At 43.8% G+C, this 16,205-nt stretch overlaps 1 protein-coding gene across 1 annotated transcript in view; it reads right to left on the reverse strand.

The window, feature by feature from the left end:
• LOC126528565 (uncharacterized) overlaps positions 1 to 16,205 on the reverse strand; it is an 89,813-nt gene that overhangs the window by 50,096 nt on the left and 23,512 nt on the right. Inside the window, exons 5-7 of the mRNA XM_072284542.1 lie at positions 9,215 to 9,317; positions 4,704 to 4,761; positions 2,473 to 2,871 (exon numbers count right to left, since the gene is read on the reverse strand). Of these exons, the coding sequence (XP_072140643.1) occupies positions 2,473 to 2,871; positions 4,704 to 4,761; positions 9,215 to 9,317 (560 nt within the window). The remainder of the gene's footprint in view (positions 1 to 2,472; positions 2,872 to 4,703; positions 4,762 to 9,214; positions 9,318 to 16,205) is intronic.

Genomic DNA, 16,205 nt, shown 5'->3' on the forward strand with positions numbered 1-16,205 from the left:
TTTCTGCGACACAAACTCCTTAACCCATTGAAGGTTTTTGTCGTACATGTACGGCGGCGGTTTTCTGTCCTGCAAGGTCTTTGCCGTACGGGTACGGTTTCGACTCTCCGTTTGAAATTTCGCGCCATAATGACGATGCGCGCTGACTGGGAGGTGCTGCCACCTTTAGGACTTACAAGTATTTGAAATTTGTGCTACCTTCTTGGGGAGATAAACAGAACTGATTTCTAGCTTCAGCACATCGCACAGACTGCGGGAACACCCCTTTGGCGGTTTCGGTTTTGCCGCGTGATCGCAACGTAGGCAAATGAAACGTAATTTTTCTCTTTGTCGCCACTCTCTTGCAGGGCGGTGGTAGTTGATTTCTATCTTGATTGGCGTTGCTCTTAGCTCGTTTATCACCGCCGCTCATGAGGTATTCTCGCTCTCAGCAGCAACGCGCTATTGCGGTTTCGGTTCCGCCGCACGATCGCAACGGAGGCGTGCGAAAAGTTTTTTTTTTTTTTTTTTTTTCTCTTTGTCGGCACGCTCTCGCAGGGGCGGCGGAAGTTGATTTCTATCTTGATTGGCGCTGCTCTTAGCTTGTTTATCACTACCGCTCATGAGGCATTCTCGCACTCTGCAGCAATGCGCTTACGCAAGATGTGCCTCAGACCTCTGCCCAAGGCAGCCGCACACAGAGAAGATGTCATGTGTGCACCAACACAACTCATCGCTCCATGAGGAGAAGAGACACGCATTTTAGGTGTGAAGACTGCAATAAAGCACTGTGCGAAGACACGTGTTTCAAGGAGTACCACACTCTGAAATACTATTGAACATTTTGCAGTTCTGAGTGGTGCCGACACCAAAATACTGTTCCTAATTTCTTTTTTACTATTTTTTCCCGACTATATACATTTTGTACATTCAAGATCCGCAATAAAGTAATTTGACCACCTGGGAAAGTTTTTTTCAAAATAATTCGACCCTCAAAGGGTTAACACTATCGCGTTAAAATCCTCTGCAAATTATCTGGTGTTGGGCAGAATGAAACCTGCACCACATATATTCATACACATGTCATGCATAAAGTTCGCAGTTGCACTGCTAGGTTGTGCAGAGGGTACAGAGGAATGCGTGAGAAGAGGACCTGGCAGCATTCATGTCTCAAACATGACGCATTATGGCAGTGGCAATACAGTTTCTCGCTACACTACTTTAATGCTAATCGCATTAGTGCCGACATTCACTGCACGATGGGTGATGCTGGAATTTTCTATTTTCTGAGCAGGTCTGCGTGATAAGCATAACATGTTACCTAGGCATATAGAAGCTAGCCAGCACATAATTTTAGCTGAATGTCACACTATATGAATGAATTTGGCTCTAGGTGCATTCGTGAAATTTCTTTCTTTCACGAGGTTCTGTGGTATATGGCACAGAGAAAAATATATGTTATTTACTTTCAAAACAATAATAGAGGAGCCAGAGTGCAGTGTTAATTTCAAAGTACTGTGTAATAAGCAGTTCAGGCCCAATAGCTGTTATATGTTACATCATGAGAACCTATGGATAATCTTCAGTAAACCTGCGAGAAATATCATACTGTCATCAATTCATGCAAGACATGTGAGACGAGTGTATGTGCACAACGTTTTTCCAGTCCGCATGTCTAGATATCTCAGCGGCTGATTCCGGCCAGAGGCACCACCCACCACATTTCAATACAGCATACAAGCTTTACTCGGTTTCCAGACATGACATCACTAAACATCAACGATGGCTTCTCAAAAATTGCAGCGCTCACTTTCTCATGTCGATGCCTTGCTGTGCGAATGCTGAACAGAGTGACAGGGTTTGCTAATGCTGAACCACAAGTATGACACTGGACGTTTAAAGCTTGAGAACCAACTCTGCCGAGGCATGCATTTCAGCTTGTGACCAGCTCGGGAACATTTCAGCTGGCACAATAGTTTAGTCTGTAATAAAACAGTGCGTACTATGTTAGTGAGATTGTAATAACAAATAGATAGTTGTTACTAAAACATAAAAATTTGGACTAGGAAGCACAATTATGTCAAATATGAACTTCACCATTGATGCGTTGTTAAATTTGTGTGGGAGACGAGAAATTTGACACATACTACTGTGCCCTGTATCAATTGTTATGTTTCTGCTTTCATTCCTCAATTTTTACCTTATGAGTAACTTCAACAAATGTATTTACACAGTCACAAACACATTTTAGGCCAATCCACACTGAAAATAAAATTTAGATATGTTGGGACAGGTGAAGTAACATTAAAGAACGTTGTAAGAAATTCTCACATAAGGCATGGTGAACATTACTTTAGGCAATATTACAAAAACCCTGTGGTTGAGAAAGCCAGAAATTTTTCAATACAGTTTATAAATCATTTCCTGGCATAGAAAAATATATATACAAATCAATCAGTTGACCTACAACAAAACTTAAAGCCCCTGACCTTTAGGGCTTCACCTCCGAGTGACAGAATAGGTGGCGATAGAGGTTGTCTCTCCGCGAGAAGGATGCACCGCAGTGGATGCAGGCAAAGGCACGCTCTCCAGTGTGGGTGCGCAGATGACGTGTCAGGCTGTGATTCTGAGTGAATGTTTCTGGGCACAGGTGGCACTGGTAGGGGCGCTCTCCTGTGTGGGCACGCACATGGCATGTCAGACTGTTACGCTGAGTGAACGCTTCCGAGCACAGATGGCACTGGTAGGGGCGCTCTGGCATGTGGGTGCGCAGGTGTTGGATCATGTGCTTCTTCTGCTCAGTCTTGTAAGTGCACTGCCGGCAGGAATGCAGCTGGTCGCACACGGACACGAGTGAAAGGTACTGCTCTGGGGATGGTGATGGCAAGGAAACTGCGAAGTCACAGGGAGCAAAGGAAGCCAATGTAGCAATGTGTCATGTACTTCATGGAACTAAAGTGCTACATCCAGTTATCAAAAAAGGTTGCCACACTTGAAGGCAAAACACTTGATAACGTTGGCCTGGCAACTCAAGCATTACTCTCAAGGCAACAGTGCACTGATGCAGAACAGGTCTCACACAATTTCCTATTCCTGTATACATCTCTGTACACAATTATTCTTAATACATGCATTACAGCTTCAAACACAGAGGTGGTATTTGGCAACCAATTTCGATATGATGCCTAAATAGTCACTTATGCACTCACCTATAAAACTAAGTATTACATGTTATTTCACGTCACAATACAGAACGATAGGAGCATCAATACATATTTGAACACGTGAAGCATATGAGATAAATATTAACATGAATTAAATAAATATAAAATGAAAAGCATGTGAAACTAAAAAAAAGAAGGAAAGACTCAACACAGCATTTATAACGGTTAAATTGACACAACAACTGCTGGTAGAGGTTAATGCAGCTCCACTTCCGAGCATATAAAAAAGAAAGCACTGTTCTCCCTACAAAAATAACTAGCCTTGGCAGACGCAAACTTCTACTCCCAATATATGGAGGCTGGATTTGGCCAGCAAGTTTGATATGACAACTAACCCTTTATTGACAGCACATATAAATACCGGAAAAAGATGTTTACTTGCTATCTAAATGTGCAAAACACTTTGAGAATAAGCATAGTCAATTCAAAGAAAAAAATTTCGAACAAACTTTTTTCAAAAGCAGGGCGAAACAGAAATCAGAAAACTGGAAGCGGGCTTGACCCCAAACCTATGGCTGCATTTGGAATTTATAGACAGTTCTCTTTACATATGAACCATATGAGCACATTTTATTTGCTGTACACCATGTGTGCAACACCACCGCAGCTGGAGATCTTGCATCAGTGTGTCTCTGAGCATACTTTCAAGAGAAAGTGAGTTACGAGCGAAACTTCTTTCTCGGCCTGCGCTCCTGCTTTAAACCAACAAGTGATGCTTGCTGCCCATTATTCACTGTTGGCCGAAGACACTTAGCTAGAAACTTTGTACTTAATACCAAAACTCTGCAAGAAAAACAATGTTTTTCTGGCACTTCGCGTGTAGTCAATACGAAATAAACGGTTAAATAGGTAAATTACTTTTATACCAAACACTGTGCTACAGAAGGATTTATACAACGCATCACAAGAGTTGACTGATGTTATAACACATACAGCATATAAAGTGAAATAGCATTATAAATGAAGGAAAGCAATATAAAATAAAACGATAAATATTTGTAGCTAACAGTGTTGATCACATTGACACCATATTTGCAGGTGGTGGAACAGCTGCATCTTTGAGCATTAAACAAGAGATTCTGTCGCTGTAGTAGTGAATTGCATACATGATCCTTTTTCATTGCCTCAGCAACTGCTATATGAAACGACATGACTCCCCCCCCCCACACACGCATTGCACACATATATGAAAACAGCCAATATGCCACACTATATATTAAACTCTTTACTTGTACGTTACGCTTTTCTTTTTTTTTTTTGCCTGATGATTACATGTCAGTCAGTGCAATAAAACTTTTTCTTTTTTACGACTTTAGTAAAATGACAAGGCAGGCAAGTGAATTTGCCATTAGACTAGCTCCAGACAAGAGAAGCATAGGTGGCAATCAGTAAATAAGCATATCACCATCACAATGGTAAATCAATTGTAGATCAAACTGCTGTGTCGCACAGCAAAAAAAAAAAAATGAAGCTGTTTGAGAATCTGGCGAGCTGGTTTACAGTCGAAGCCCAAGGAATACAACTTGTTCGATGTTTTTTTCAGGCAGCATGGAAACATCTGCAAAAGCATGAAGATTACTTTCAGAGCCAACATAAACACTAACAGTTATGCTCACATAAAGTTTCTTTTCTTTGTACTGACAGATGTTAATAAAGGGAAAATGAGACAGATGTATTTAGGTAGAGGTATTGCTTCACAATATATTACAATTTCGTATATACATTACAAACAATGATTCACTGACTCATGCCGAAGCTACTCGACAAAACTTTTTTCAGTATGAAATAATGTTTTGAACATCAAGTTCACTGAGCACTGTCTTGATCCCAATGGTCTTGCCAGCACTCACTCAGTGCATCAAAAGTGTGATTGGCAAGTAATGGTGACACCTCTTTTTCTGTAACTGAACATGACATCTATGAAATTCATCTTTCACACCTTCCGAGAAAAATGGCTTTTGAACAAGAATAAACTGTTACCTAGCTTGCAGCCAGGACATGAATGCTCATCAATGTACCAATTGTCCCAACTCTATTTCAATTACAATTTCCTTCACTTTCTAAATTGTACAAAACTTCAGAACAACAAAGACACCTTGGCTTGTTATAATGAATGAAGCTTTTCCTGGTTATTAAAATAACGTAACGCAATCCACAAAACGTCCAAATGTCTACAGCTGTCTTTGACACTTGGATGAAAACCTGTCTTTTGGAATTGTCTGTAGGCTATCAAGTGATGAGGCACACATGTTTAAATGGCATGAAGTTCCTGGCAATGCAATGCAGTTTGCGTCCATTGCAACACTGCCACAGCGTGCTTCATTGCTGCAACTCCAAAGTGAATGCATGTGCCGCATTTGCCGTTGGTCTCCAGTCGACCATATTGTAGTAGTCTAGCACTCATACAGCTGTGCTAGATATTTTGCCCTTGAGCAATAAATTTCACTTGGAGTCAGTGCTTGTTTCACGTATTTCCTTATGTGGGGGCATGGTTTTTTAAAAACAGCTTATTTTTAGATGAAATTTAATGAAAATTCTTTTGAACCAAGTTTCTCATGCTGGTTTCAAAAATGTAATGAGATTTTGGATATGGCCAATAGTTCCAGAGAGAAATAAATTACTTTTCGTACTTACGTTTCTTACTTTTGTAAACAATTCAAGAGGAGCCAATTGGGAAAATTCAAACTTGGATCTCGGCAGTGATTATTACGTCATACACATAACCATATGCATACCGAGACAGGAAACTAGAATCTTCAAATTCACTGATTGGGATCAGTTCAGAAAAATCAGGGTGAACAGAAGGAAAGTGGGGCCTCTAGATGCCGAGCAGGAGCTCCTTCAGACATGGGTCATCCAGCTCAGAGAGGACGTCAAAGAGGCCACTAAAGAAATCAGGACAGAGGAAAATGTTGAAGCTATGGACAGCAGGATGGCGCATCTGAATGAGGCCAAACAGGCTATACTACAGAGATGGAAAACGCAGAGACTTAACAGAAGGCTACGGAAAAAAATAGCGCAATTAAACAGAGAAATTGATGATTATTCGAAGACCCTCGTGAAGCAACAGTGGGATGAGATCTGTAATTTGGCTGATGGTAGACTCAAACATGGAGGTAGCTGGAACCTCCTCAAGCACTTGCTCAACGAGAATGAAACAAGGACAAGCAAGAGAACACCTACAGCTAAGTTGGTTCATCAGGAAGGCCAAAATAAAACAGAGAGGGATATCATGGATAGTCTCGCAGCCAAATATCTCCCGCTTAAACAACCAAACGAAGGAAACGAGAGCCCAGAAAATACGGGAGGCATATGTGAAGAAATTGACCGGGACTTCAATGAGAGTGAAGCGAGGGCAGCTCTTCACAGTCTTAATGGTAGATCAGCGGCTGGACCTGACGGAATAACTAACAAGATATTAAGAAATCTAGAAGATGAATCAATTTCTTATCTAACTGAACACTTCAATGAATGTTGGAGAAAAGGGGTATACTTAGAGGAATGGAGGGTGGCCAATACTATCCTCATACCAAAGCCAGGCAAACAACTCGCTCTGGACAACCTCCGTCCTATTTCCTTAATGTCATGTCTAGGCAAAGCTATGGAACATGTCATCTTAAATCGACTCACGAAATACGTTGAGCAGAACAACAACCTCCCATACAACTTGATCGGCTTTCGTCCCGGGCTGTCAACTCAGGATGCTATGCTGCTGATCAAACACCAACTTATACAGGCCAGCCCAGCGCATATGAAAGCTCTTTTGGGATTGGATGTGGAAAAAGCTTTTGATCATATAAAGCATAAGGCAATACTTTACGTTCTATCGGAGATGGGTTTAGGTAAGAGACTTTTGAAGATGATTAAGGACTTTCTTAGAAATAGAACTGCACAACTCATGCTAAGAATTTGGGAAATAGGGGCACTCCGCAAGGGGCTGTGCTCTCACCCATGCTATTCAACTTAGCAATGTCCAAGGTTGCAAGAAATCTGGAGAAAATTGAGGGTATACATTATGTGATATATGCCGACGACATAACCATATGGAGTGCCAAGGGTAATGTAGGACAGACAGAGACCAGATTACGGGAAAGTTTATATGTTGTAGAGAACACACTGAAAGACATGGTGTTGAAATGCTCGGCAGCCAAATCAGAACTCTTAGTCATTAAACATCACAGAAAAGGTCGCAAACCAAGAGGTTACATTCCGGAAGATGAGCCAAGAGTATGCTTATACACTCATGAAGGATCCGCAATCAGGCTAGTTGAAAAAATCAAGATTCCTGAGTATCACATAGACGGAAACAATGCTAACTATAGAACAATACAACATATCTCGAATAATACAGATGAAGTCATTAGGTTATTGAGAATTACCAATAGACACAGAGGCTTAGGAGAAGACAGCGCTTTGAGGCTAATACATGCCTTTGCTCTCTGTCACCTCACCTATGTGGCTGGATTATTGAAATGGAAGCAGGCAGAACTTAACAAACTTAATGTGATGCTCAGGAAGCTCGTTAAAGTAGCCCTAGGGACACCCAGTAACACTGCAACAGACAAACTCATGAGCCTAGGGGTGCACAACACGATGGAAGAAATCGTGGAGGCCCAACAGCTAGCGCAACACGAAAGATTGACAAAGTCACGAGCTGGCAGGAACATATTACAGACAATAGGTGCAGAACTGAATACATCAAGGAGCCCAACAGAGGCTGAAGTAGAATTAAGGACTGAAGTTAGGAACAAGATCAGAACCAACCCTCTCCCCAGAAACATGCATCCAGAATATAATGTCGAAAGGAGAAAGGCAAGAGCTAAAGCACTCTTGCAGGAAATAGAGCAGCAGAACCAACTGGCAGCTATAGTTGATGTTGCCTGGGTGAAAGGTAAAGAAGCATATACAGCCATTGTATCAAATTATGGAGGGAAGGTGCAAGACGCTCTCACTATTTTTACCAAGGACACCATGGTGGCGGAACTAGCGGCAATCGCTCTAGCCATCAGGAGTAATAAGTGGGCCTGCATTTACAGTGATTCAAAATCCACTGTAAAGTGTTTTGCTAAAGGCTACGTAGCTGGAGTTGCACCTAAACTTTTTGAAAACAGTGGGATTATGAGAACTGAAATCCGATGGTTTCCTGCGCATGTGGGGAAAGTGGACGAGACTCGGGTAAATCTCAATGAGGTTGCTCATGACGGCACGAGGACTTGCTAACCGTGACGGTCACAACCGAGCCGTTCACCATCAAGCCAGGGAAAATAGAGATCATTTAATAACATACAATGACGTTACCAAACATTACTATTTAGGATGCAGACAATTCCCATTGCCACATTCAAAACTGAACAGGGCTCAGGCAGTCTCACTGCGCTTATTGCAAACGGGTACATATCCCACACCGTACACCATTAATAAAATATATCCAGAGAGGGAGATTAAGATGGACTGCAACGAATGTAATGGCATCATTGGAATCAGACATATGCTGGCGGGGTGTCCCGCGACTCTCCCCAACCTCGTTGAAGAATGGACACGGTGGGAGAAAAGGATTCAAAGCCCATTGTTTCAGGACCAACTATGGGCAGTCCAGAGGGCCCATGATGTCGCTGAAAGGCTTGGCCTGACAGTGCCAACGTGGGAGCGGCCTGCCTTGGCTTAAGAAGTCGAGCCTCCGGACCTCATTACAATAAAAGTTTTCACACACACAAACACACACACACACTGCAGGTTTTGCTGTGCATGCCTTCGTGAGAGACGTTCATTGCCGCGAAAATATCGTTTAGGGTGGCTTGGCGATTGCCAGTGCTCTGCATTGTCCGCACAGCGAGAATGTTCACGACGGACGGCTTGACTTTTGTTTCACTGCTTACTCGCGGTGAACTCCACCTCTCCACAACATCGCCGCAGTTTGCGCACTCGACAGCCTACTTCACAGCAAGTCCATAATTCCGCTCACCTTTTCGCACTGTGACGCTAGCACCACACATCGTACACTTCACACATACCAGCAACGTATTCGGAGTCCAAACTCGCAATGATGAAGCTCGTAGCAAGCTCGTTTGTTCCGAGCAGCAGCGACGTAAACGCATCCAAAAGGTACGATTTCCACTCAGTTACAGAAGTTGAAGCTGGCGCTTTAAGTTTGTTCTTCGTGAATGCGCTCCAAATCTGACGCGGCCGCGGTTGAGAGCGCTAACGGGCGCTAGGCGTAATCCGTAGTTGGAGGCTTCGTCGTCGCTCGACCGCTCGACCATGTCGACTCTGTGAGCGAGACGTTCTCGATGTCGTTGGAAATTAGCAGTGCTGAGTGCTTCTTCAAGAAAAAAACTCCACGTCTTTCTCTTCCTTTTCTTTCATGTCGTCATGAGGTCATGTCGTCGGCGTACATAAATATCACCGACGATTACGATAACGCAAATTTCGAGCGTAGCTCCACACGTGTTTTCATTTCACGTCTCATGCTTGTCTCGCGCGGCACGCGCGGCTGGAGAACGCGAGAGCCAGTGCATGAATAAAGAACCAACGTTGGTTCAAAGTTCAAGTTATCGCCACAGAGCGCGAAAAATCTACCGCGGCGCCACGCGGCGCATTCCAGCGTTCCAGCATGAAGCGCGCAAGTGGAGCTACTGTACAGAACACCTATATGCTACTGTAATATGGTCGCATACATTAATTTGTATTTTTTCTGCTAGGGGCGCTCAACGCGGCTAAATATCTGTGGACAGGAAGGCAATAATTTAGGTTTGAAATTTAGTGTTAGAAAATCAGGTGTTATTGTATTCAATGAAAACAGTGAACAGACAGTGGAGATACAGGGCCAAGAAATACCTCGGGTAACAGAATATAAATACCTTGGTATATGGATAAACGAAGGCAACGGATATATGGAAACACAGGAAAAAAACATAACAGTCAAGGGGAAGAGAAATGCAGCCATAATGAAGCACAGAGCGCTATGGGGATACAATAGGTACGAGGTCCTCCGAGGTATGTGGAAAGGGGTAATGGTTCCAGGACTTACTTTTGGAAATGCGGTTGTTTGCTTTAAATCAGGGGTACAATCAGGACTCGACGGGAACCAAAGATCAGTGGGTCGCCTCGCATTGGGCGCGCACGGGAAGACTACAAATGAAGCTGTGCAAGGGGATATGGGCTGGACTAGTTTTGAAGTGAGGGAAGCTCGCAGTAAAATTGAGTATGAAGAACGGCTGAGGAATATGGAGGAAAGTAAATGGGCTGGGAGAGTGTTCAGGTATCTGTACAGGCAAAACATTGATTCACAGTGGAGGAAAAGAACTAGGAAGCTTACCAGCAAGTATGCGGCCTGTGGGGTGGGCAACACAGCAACAAAGAAGGTCAAGCGGAAAGTCAGAGAGGCTGAATTAATCTCATGGGTGGCGGCAATGGAAAAGAAACCTGCCATGAGTAACTACTTAAGGAGAAAAAACGAAATTAGGAAAGAAACCATTTATGATAACTCAAAGGGAAGCTCATTACTTTTCGAAGCGAGATCGGGATGCCTTAGAACACGCACCTATAAAGCGAGATATAAGAAGGAAGAAGAAGCATGTGCATGCTGCGGTAAAGCTAGGGAAACGACGGAGCATATTTTATTAGAATGTGAAGACGTCTATCCAGCGGTCGATTTAGGCACTGGTCTCCTTGAAGCCCTTGGGTTCAGCGGGAGCAGTGGTAAAGCAAACAGGTCCGCAATAGACATCAGTAAGAGGCGATTGGAGGATTGGTGGAAGAAAAGTAGGGAAACGACAAAAGACGGAGACGTACAAAAGCACAGTTCGCAATAGGGTATCAGAAAATTTGGACGTGGTAGTTCATAGTGGGGTTTTTTGTTTTTTCATTGGTTAACCTAGGTAGGATATTAAGCAGCATAGTAGCAAGAGCTTGGTGGCGCAAGCCACCGCCCCGTTCCAAAGGGGACGCTCATAACATCCATCCATCCATCCATATCCTATTCTATCTATAAATGTACATTTAATAACGAACAAACATAGTTAACATGTCATTTTGTTTGAAAAAAGTAGGCGACTGTTTCTAGTGGACTTTTGTTAATTGTTTTATTACTTGAATAAAGTTTTTTGAGACCTCACCTACGTTTCATATGCAGCAGCCCACTGACATTGATTGCAATACGTGACGTTCATCGATTCAAATTGTACGGCGGTAACATGGGCGCTCCATGTGGGCGGTAATCTTTGCGAACGGGGTGGTCGTTCTTTTTGTTTTTTTTTTAAGCAGTATCACGCAGATTCGTTTTAATTAGATAACAATAATATCTCGGTCAGTTTATGCGTCCAACATTCGATAGCCGCCGCCAAGCGAACGTATTTAAAGACGGTGAATTTTATCAGCTGCGGCGTTTCAGTGCTACGGCTGCATGCACGGCTTTCGTCGTTAGCGATCTGCTACGTCTGGTCGTGTAATGACGTGTTGCTTTTAAAAATTTGCTAGCTAGCGTGAAAATCTGCCACTGGAACCTGGCACAGTCTGTCTGAAAACTACCCACGAAAATGGATTAACCTTGCAGGGTGTGTGCACCGCTGAGTAAAAAAGCACTGCTTCGCATTTTAAACTTTGAATTTATTTGCGTGCGAGGCGCGGATAAAACAGATTCCGGTAGTCATTTCTTAAAAGTGGAAAATAATAATTATAAGGTTGTCACAGAAAATTCAAACAAAGCTCTTGTTATTCTGCCACGTTGCTAAAATTCCCAAGACGGAGTACAGCATAAATAAATAGTTTTTGATGTTTCTACATAAATTATACGCTGCGATAAATTCACTGCACATTAGTGCAAGTGTGATTCCGGTGATAGTTGGACTGCTTGCCTTTAGTAGATAACAAAAATGCCGTGGTTTTTATAAGCTAGTAGCTAGCAAAGATTTCATCTAATCGAGGCTCCACTCAGCTAGCACAGCCCACACAAGGACACCATTGAAAGAAATGCACACTCAAAACAGTGTTGTGTGTGTTTGTGTGCTTTTCTGTCCTGCGTTTTGTGGACTGTTCTTAGTCATACATGAATCACAAACTCACCCACGCTTCCACCATAGTAATTGAGGCTCTTTCTTATTTTGCCTCCAGCCTCCAAGATGCTGCTCATATTTGATCACCCCTTTTGACTCTATTATCTCTGGACGTAGAAGGCAACAGTGAATGTGTCACCACTGCGCCAGAATCCTCACAGGGCATGTTTCTGAACACTTCACCTATAACCATGATTAGTGCATTTATTTGACTAACTTTTGTTTCACCATTTTGCTTGCATGTTTGTCATAGTTTCATCATTTCTCTTTTCAGGAAGATGGACAAAAGAGAGATTATTGGTCTGCAAGCTGCCCATGCCAAGCCATAGGAAGCTCATCGGTCACCATAATGATAACAGGTCCTCTTGAACTATGTGCCTCACCATGAAATGTTTGCATGTTTACCAGATAGAGGGGTGTGAGCATCAGGAAAGCAGCAGTCTACAGTTTTGCATCATACTGAGCGGCAATGCCGAAATTTTACCTACAAGCTTATTTGCATATAAGGGCAATTTATGACAATGGGAGAAGTAAGATGTTGACTGCCAACTTGTTTCTTTTCAAGTCATTATAGCCATGACAACCAGAAGAGAAACAATGTAGCAAGCTCCTACTTGCTAATTCACAAACTATGTCATCTGCTCTAGAGTGATTTGACATATCGCGTCATTCAAAGTAATATGGTGGTACATGGCCATCATTGCCCCAGGCGTGGCCTTTGCGTTCCTTTCACGCGATTTCAAGGCCTTTCATTATTGCCAATTAACAGTAATAATTACTCAGCTTTCTAATTAGCTCACCAGTCAGCTTACCCTTGCCTCCAAGGCTGCCAGTTCCACAGCACTTCCGCTTTGATTCAGTGGGGGTGTGCTGCACAGTGCCCATTCTCTCGTGAACATGATTAACACAATCTTCTTTTCCTACAGTTACATATCCATACACTCTGGCTTCTCGTAGGGCAAGGGAGGTTCAGCTGTAACCTTCCGAAAGTGGAGTTGTGTACCTCATCTTATGCTTTTGTAGTGCCCTTCGAAAAAGGATCAGTGCTGCTTCAACTTCCATCCAGCGTAATTGCAACTGGCACACGTCATCCTTCTTCCAATCCTCGTAGTTCGGGTCGTCACCTTCAGGTGCCCATTCGCACCCGGCACAAAAATTGCAGAGCACCACAAGATCGAGGACTAAGAGTGCCAACAACTCAGTCACAGTGCCGACGCCGATATGGGACGAGTGGCCGCACGTCATCCACGAGCCTCCGTACGACACGGCAATTATATCTGCGTTGTTTATCTTCTATTGACCATATAAACTGCGGCCCGCTGCTCGCTTCTCGCGCTCCTCGGCGTCCGCGGCAACCTTAAGCCCGGACGTCAGGTTAAAGCACCGCCCTCGCCATCGTGTAGCGGCGCGCGAAAATTCTCTGATGCGCGCGCGCGGCACCGAACGCGATGTTTCTCGGCTGGAATTAGTTCTTTCTTTTTTTCAATTTTTGGGCTGCCAGTATGAGAGTGCTGCCCGTACACATGTGCGGCTGTCGAAAATGTACATTGCACTATACTCCCTGTAAAGCGTGCACCGCCGTATATATAGACATGTTGAGGCGAAGCCACCGTATGGCCCACTTTTGAGAACTGGAGAGAATTCGCTTGGATTACGCAGAGATAGCGCGAGGCAATGATGCCTAGAAAGTGACTTCGGCTGTATCCAGAAGAAGCCACAGGTAAAATTAGCGGTATGGGGGTAATTAGCGCCAATATCATGGCACGATAGCCTGTGCTATCTCCTCACAAGCTTGTGGGGTGAGGGAGATCGAGTCAACCAAGTGTGAATGCTAAAGAAGACAAAGTCGACGTAATCCAAGCACGGCCGTGAACCGCCCTCGTTGGAGGTAATCTAAGCTCTGGCGGATTCAAACTTTGGGCAAGCCAGGATGGATGGTGTCTCCGCACGCGCCTAGTGTTGGAGGTCACGCACGTAATCTCACGTTTCGGAGACTCGCTGAAGGCAGAGACAGAAGAAGCAGTTTGCTACCCTCAGTTCCTGCTCTTCATCGCGCCACCGTTTTTGTGACACCGAGTGTCGGCAGTCATCGAGTGAGATATCTGTTCATGTTTATTTTATGCGAAGCATATTACTAGAGCAACCCAGCTCCTCAGGCGCGGCGGTGTCGCCTTCAATACCACGTGACACCGTGACGTCACGACAGAGGAGAAACGGGGCTCCAACTGGCGCCGTCGCTCGCGGCGTCGCGGCGGTATATAAGCATGCATCTGCGCTTGTTTCTAGGTGGCTTTGGCTCAACTCTTGCAAAATGGGCTGGGTGGGAATCGAACCAGGGTCTCCGGAGTGTGACACGGAGATGCTACCACTGAGCCACGAGTACGATGCTTCAAAGCGGTACAAAAGTGCCTCTAGTGAATGCGGTGTTGCCTTAGAAACGAGCTTCGTTGCCGCGCCGAACGCTGCGTTGCTCGACGCTCACCGCGTCCAATGCGGGGCGCGTAGTCGCTGCGCCGTAGCCCATTGTCTTACACCCCTTGGCGGGTCGACGGGAACGCTGTCGCGTTCGACTCTTGAAGGCGAAGCAGAGTAACGCATGAGTTGTTTCTTCGCCTAGCCGAACCAAATATAGCCAAGCAACAGCAGTTCACCAGGCTAAACAGTGGTTCAACAACTAAAATAAAGGCTAGTATGCTTCGCATCCTGGGATTAACCTTAGCTAAGCCACAGCCATTCTTTTTTCTTTCACGCGACATCGGTAATTACATGGTTATTAGATAGCTACGTTGTCTGAATAAAGTATTTTGTCATGTTATTACAGCATACACCTCATGTGATCAGCAGCACAACGCCATAGCCATGGACAATTACGTTTTAGCAACAGTAATTATCCAAAGATTTTCGACAAGCCTTCACAGATGTCTAACCCAAGCCTATGCTTCCACCTTTTACTTCTCCAAAATTCAAGGATCACTTTCAATGTGAATGACATTTGATATGCGCAATAAAGCCCGGGGAATTTAGCGTTTTAAAAGATCTAATCGCCACAAAATCTTAACTACTATACTTTAATTGCATCCACCAACCAATTAGGGCATCTCAAATAAATCGTCAAGAAAACTTAGAATGCAGCCAACGGATATGACGTAGTACGTACATCTCTACGATATCAGCATATGTGATGTTCATAAAGAGTCTGAACGTCAATAAGATGTCGGATACTTTAAAAAATAGACGTTAACAGGACGGCCTTGATGTTATGACGAGATGTGAACGAATCATACCTGGATATTGATAGGATATTGGTGGTTCACTGGGATATTATAGGATATTTGCAATGTCTAAAGCATATCATGTTCTATCTATGGAACATAAATGCTTATCTGGGACAGAGCAGCCATAAGGTTGTGGGCCTCGCGGGTTTGCAATAATCGGAACCGAGCTCACAAGCCTGTTCTCTGAAAGCACGCAACTGTTTTATTTGTTACACGTACGACAGCTCTTTTGTCCTGTTTACCGCCGATTTACCATTGATTTACCATTTTGACAGTGATGTGACTGTTTACCGAGTGTTACCTTTGCTTCAATGCTGGTCTGAAATAAGTGAAATGGCGTGTTTTCTAGCTGCCCTGTTAGGCAATCCAATCAAAAGAACAAAAAAGGTGGTTTTAGTGCAGTGACTGAGTTGTAATCATAGGGATAAACGGATAAAATGTACACCGCAATGCAGCAGCAGAAAATGTAGTTCTGTCAAGATAGTATGCAGGATGCAATTGCATTAGATTCCAGTTATGGTATTTACCTGATTCTGTCGCGTGCCTTCTCCCCCCCCCCCCCCCATAAAGAAAATTGGGTCGAAAATTGCCCTGCATGGTGCACTCAAATTCAAAACTACAACAGCATTTGTACGCTTTAACACACAACATCACTGCATTGGGGTGAAGATGGCTTT

Source organism: Dermacentor andersoni, chromosome 9, assembly GCF_023375885.2.
Source record: "Dermacentor andersoni chromosome 9, qqDerAnde1_hic_scaffold, whole genome shotgun sequence".
In the NCBI taxonomy this organism is placed as follows: domain Eukaryota; kingdom Metazoa; phylum Arthropoda; class Arachnida; order Ixodida; family Ixodidae; genus Dermacentor; species Dermacentor andersoni.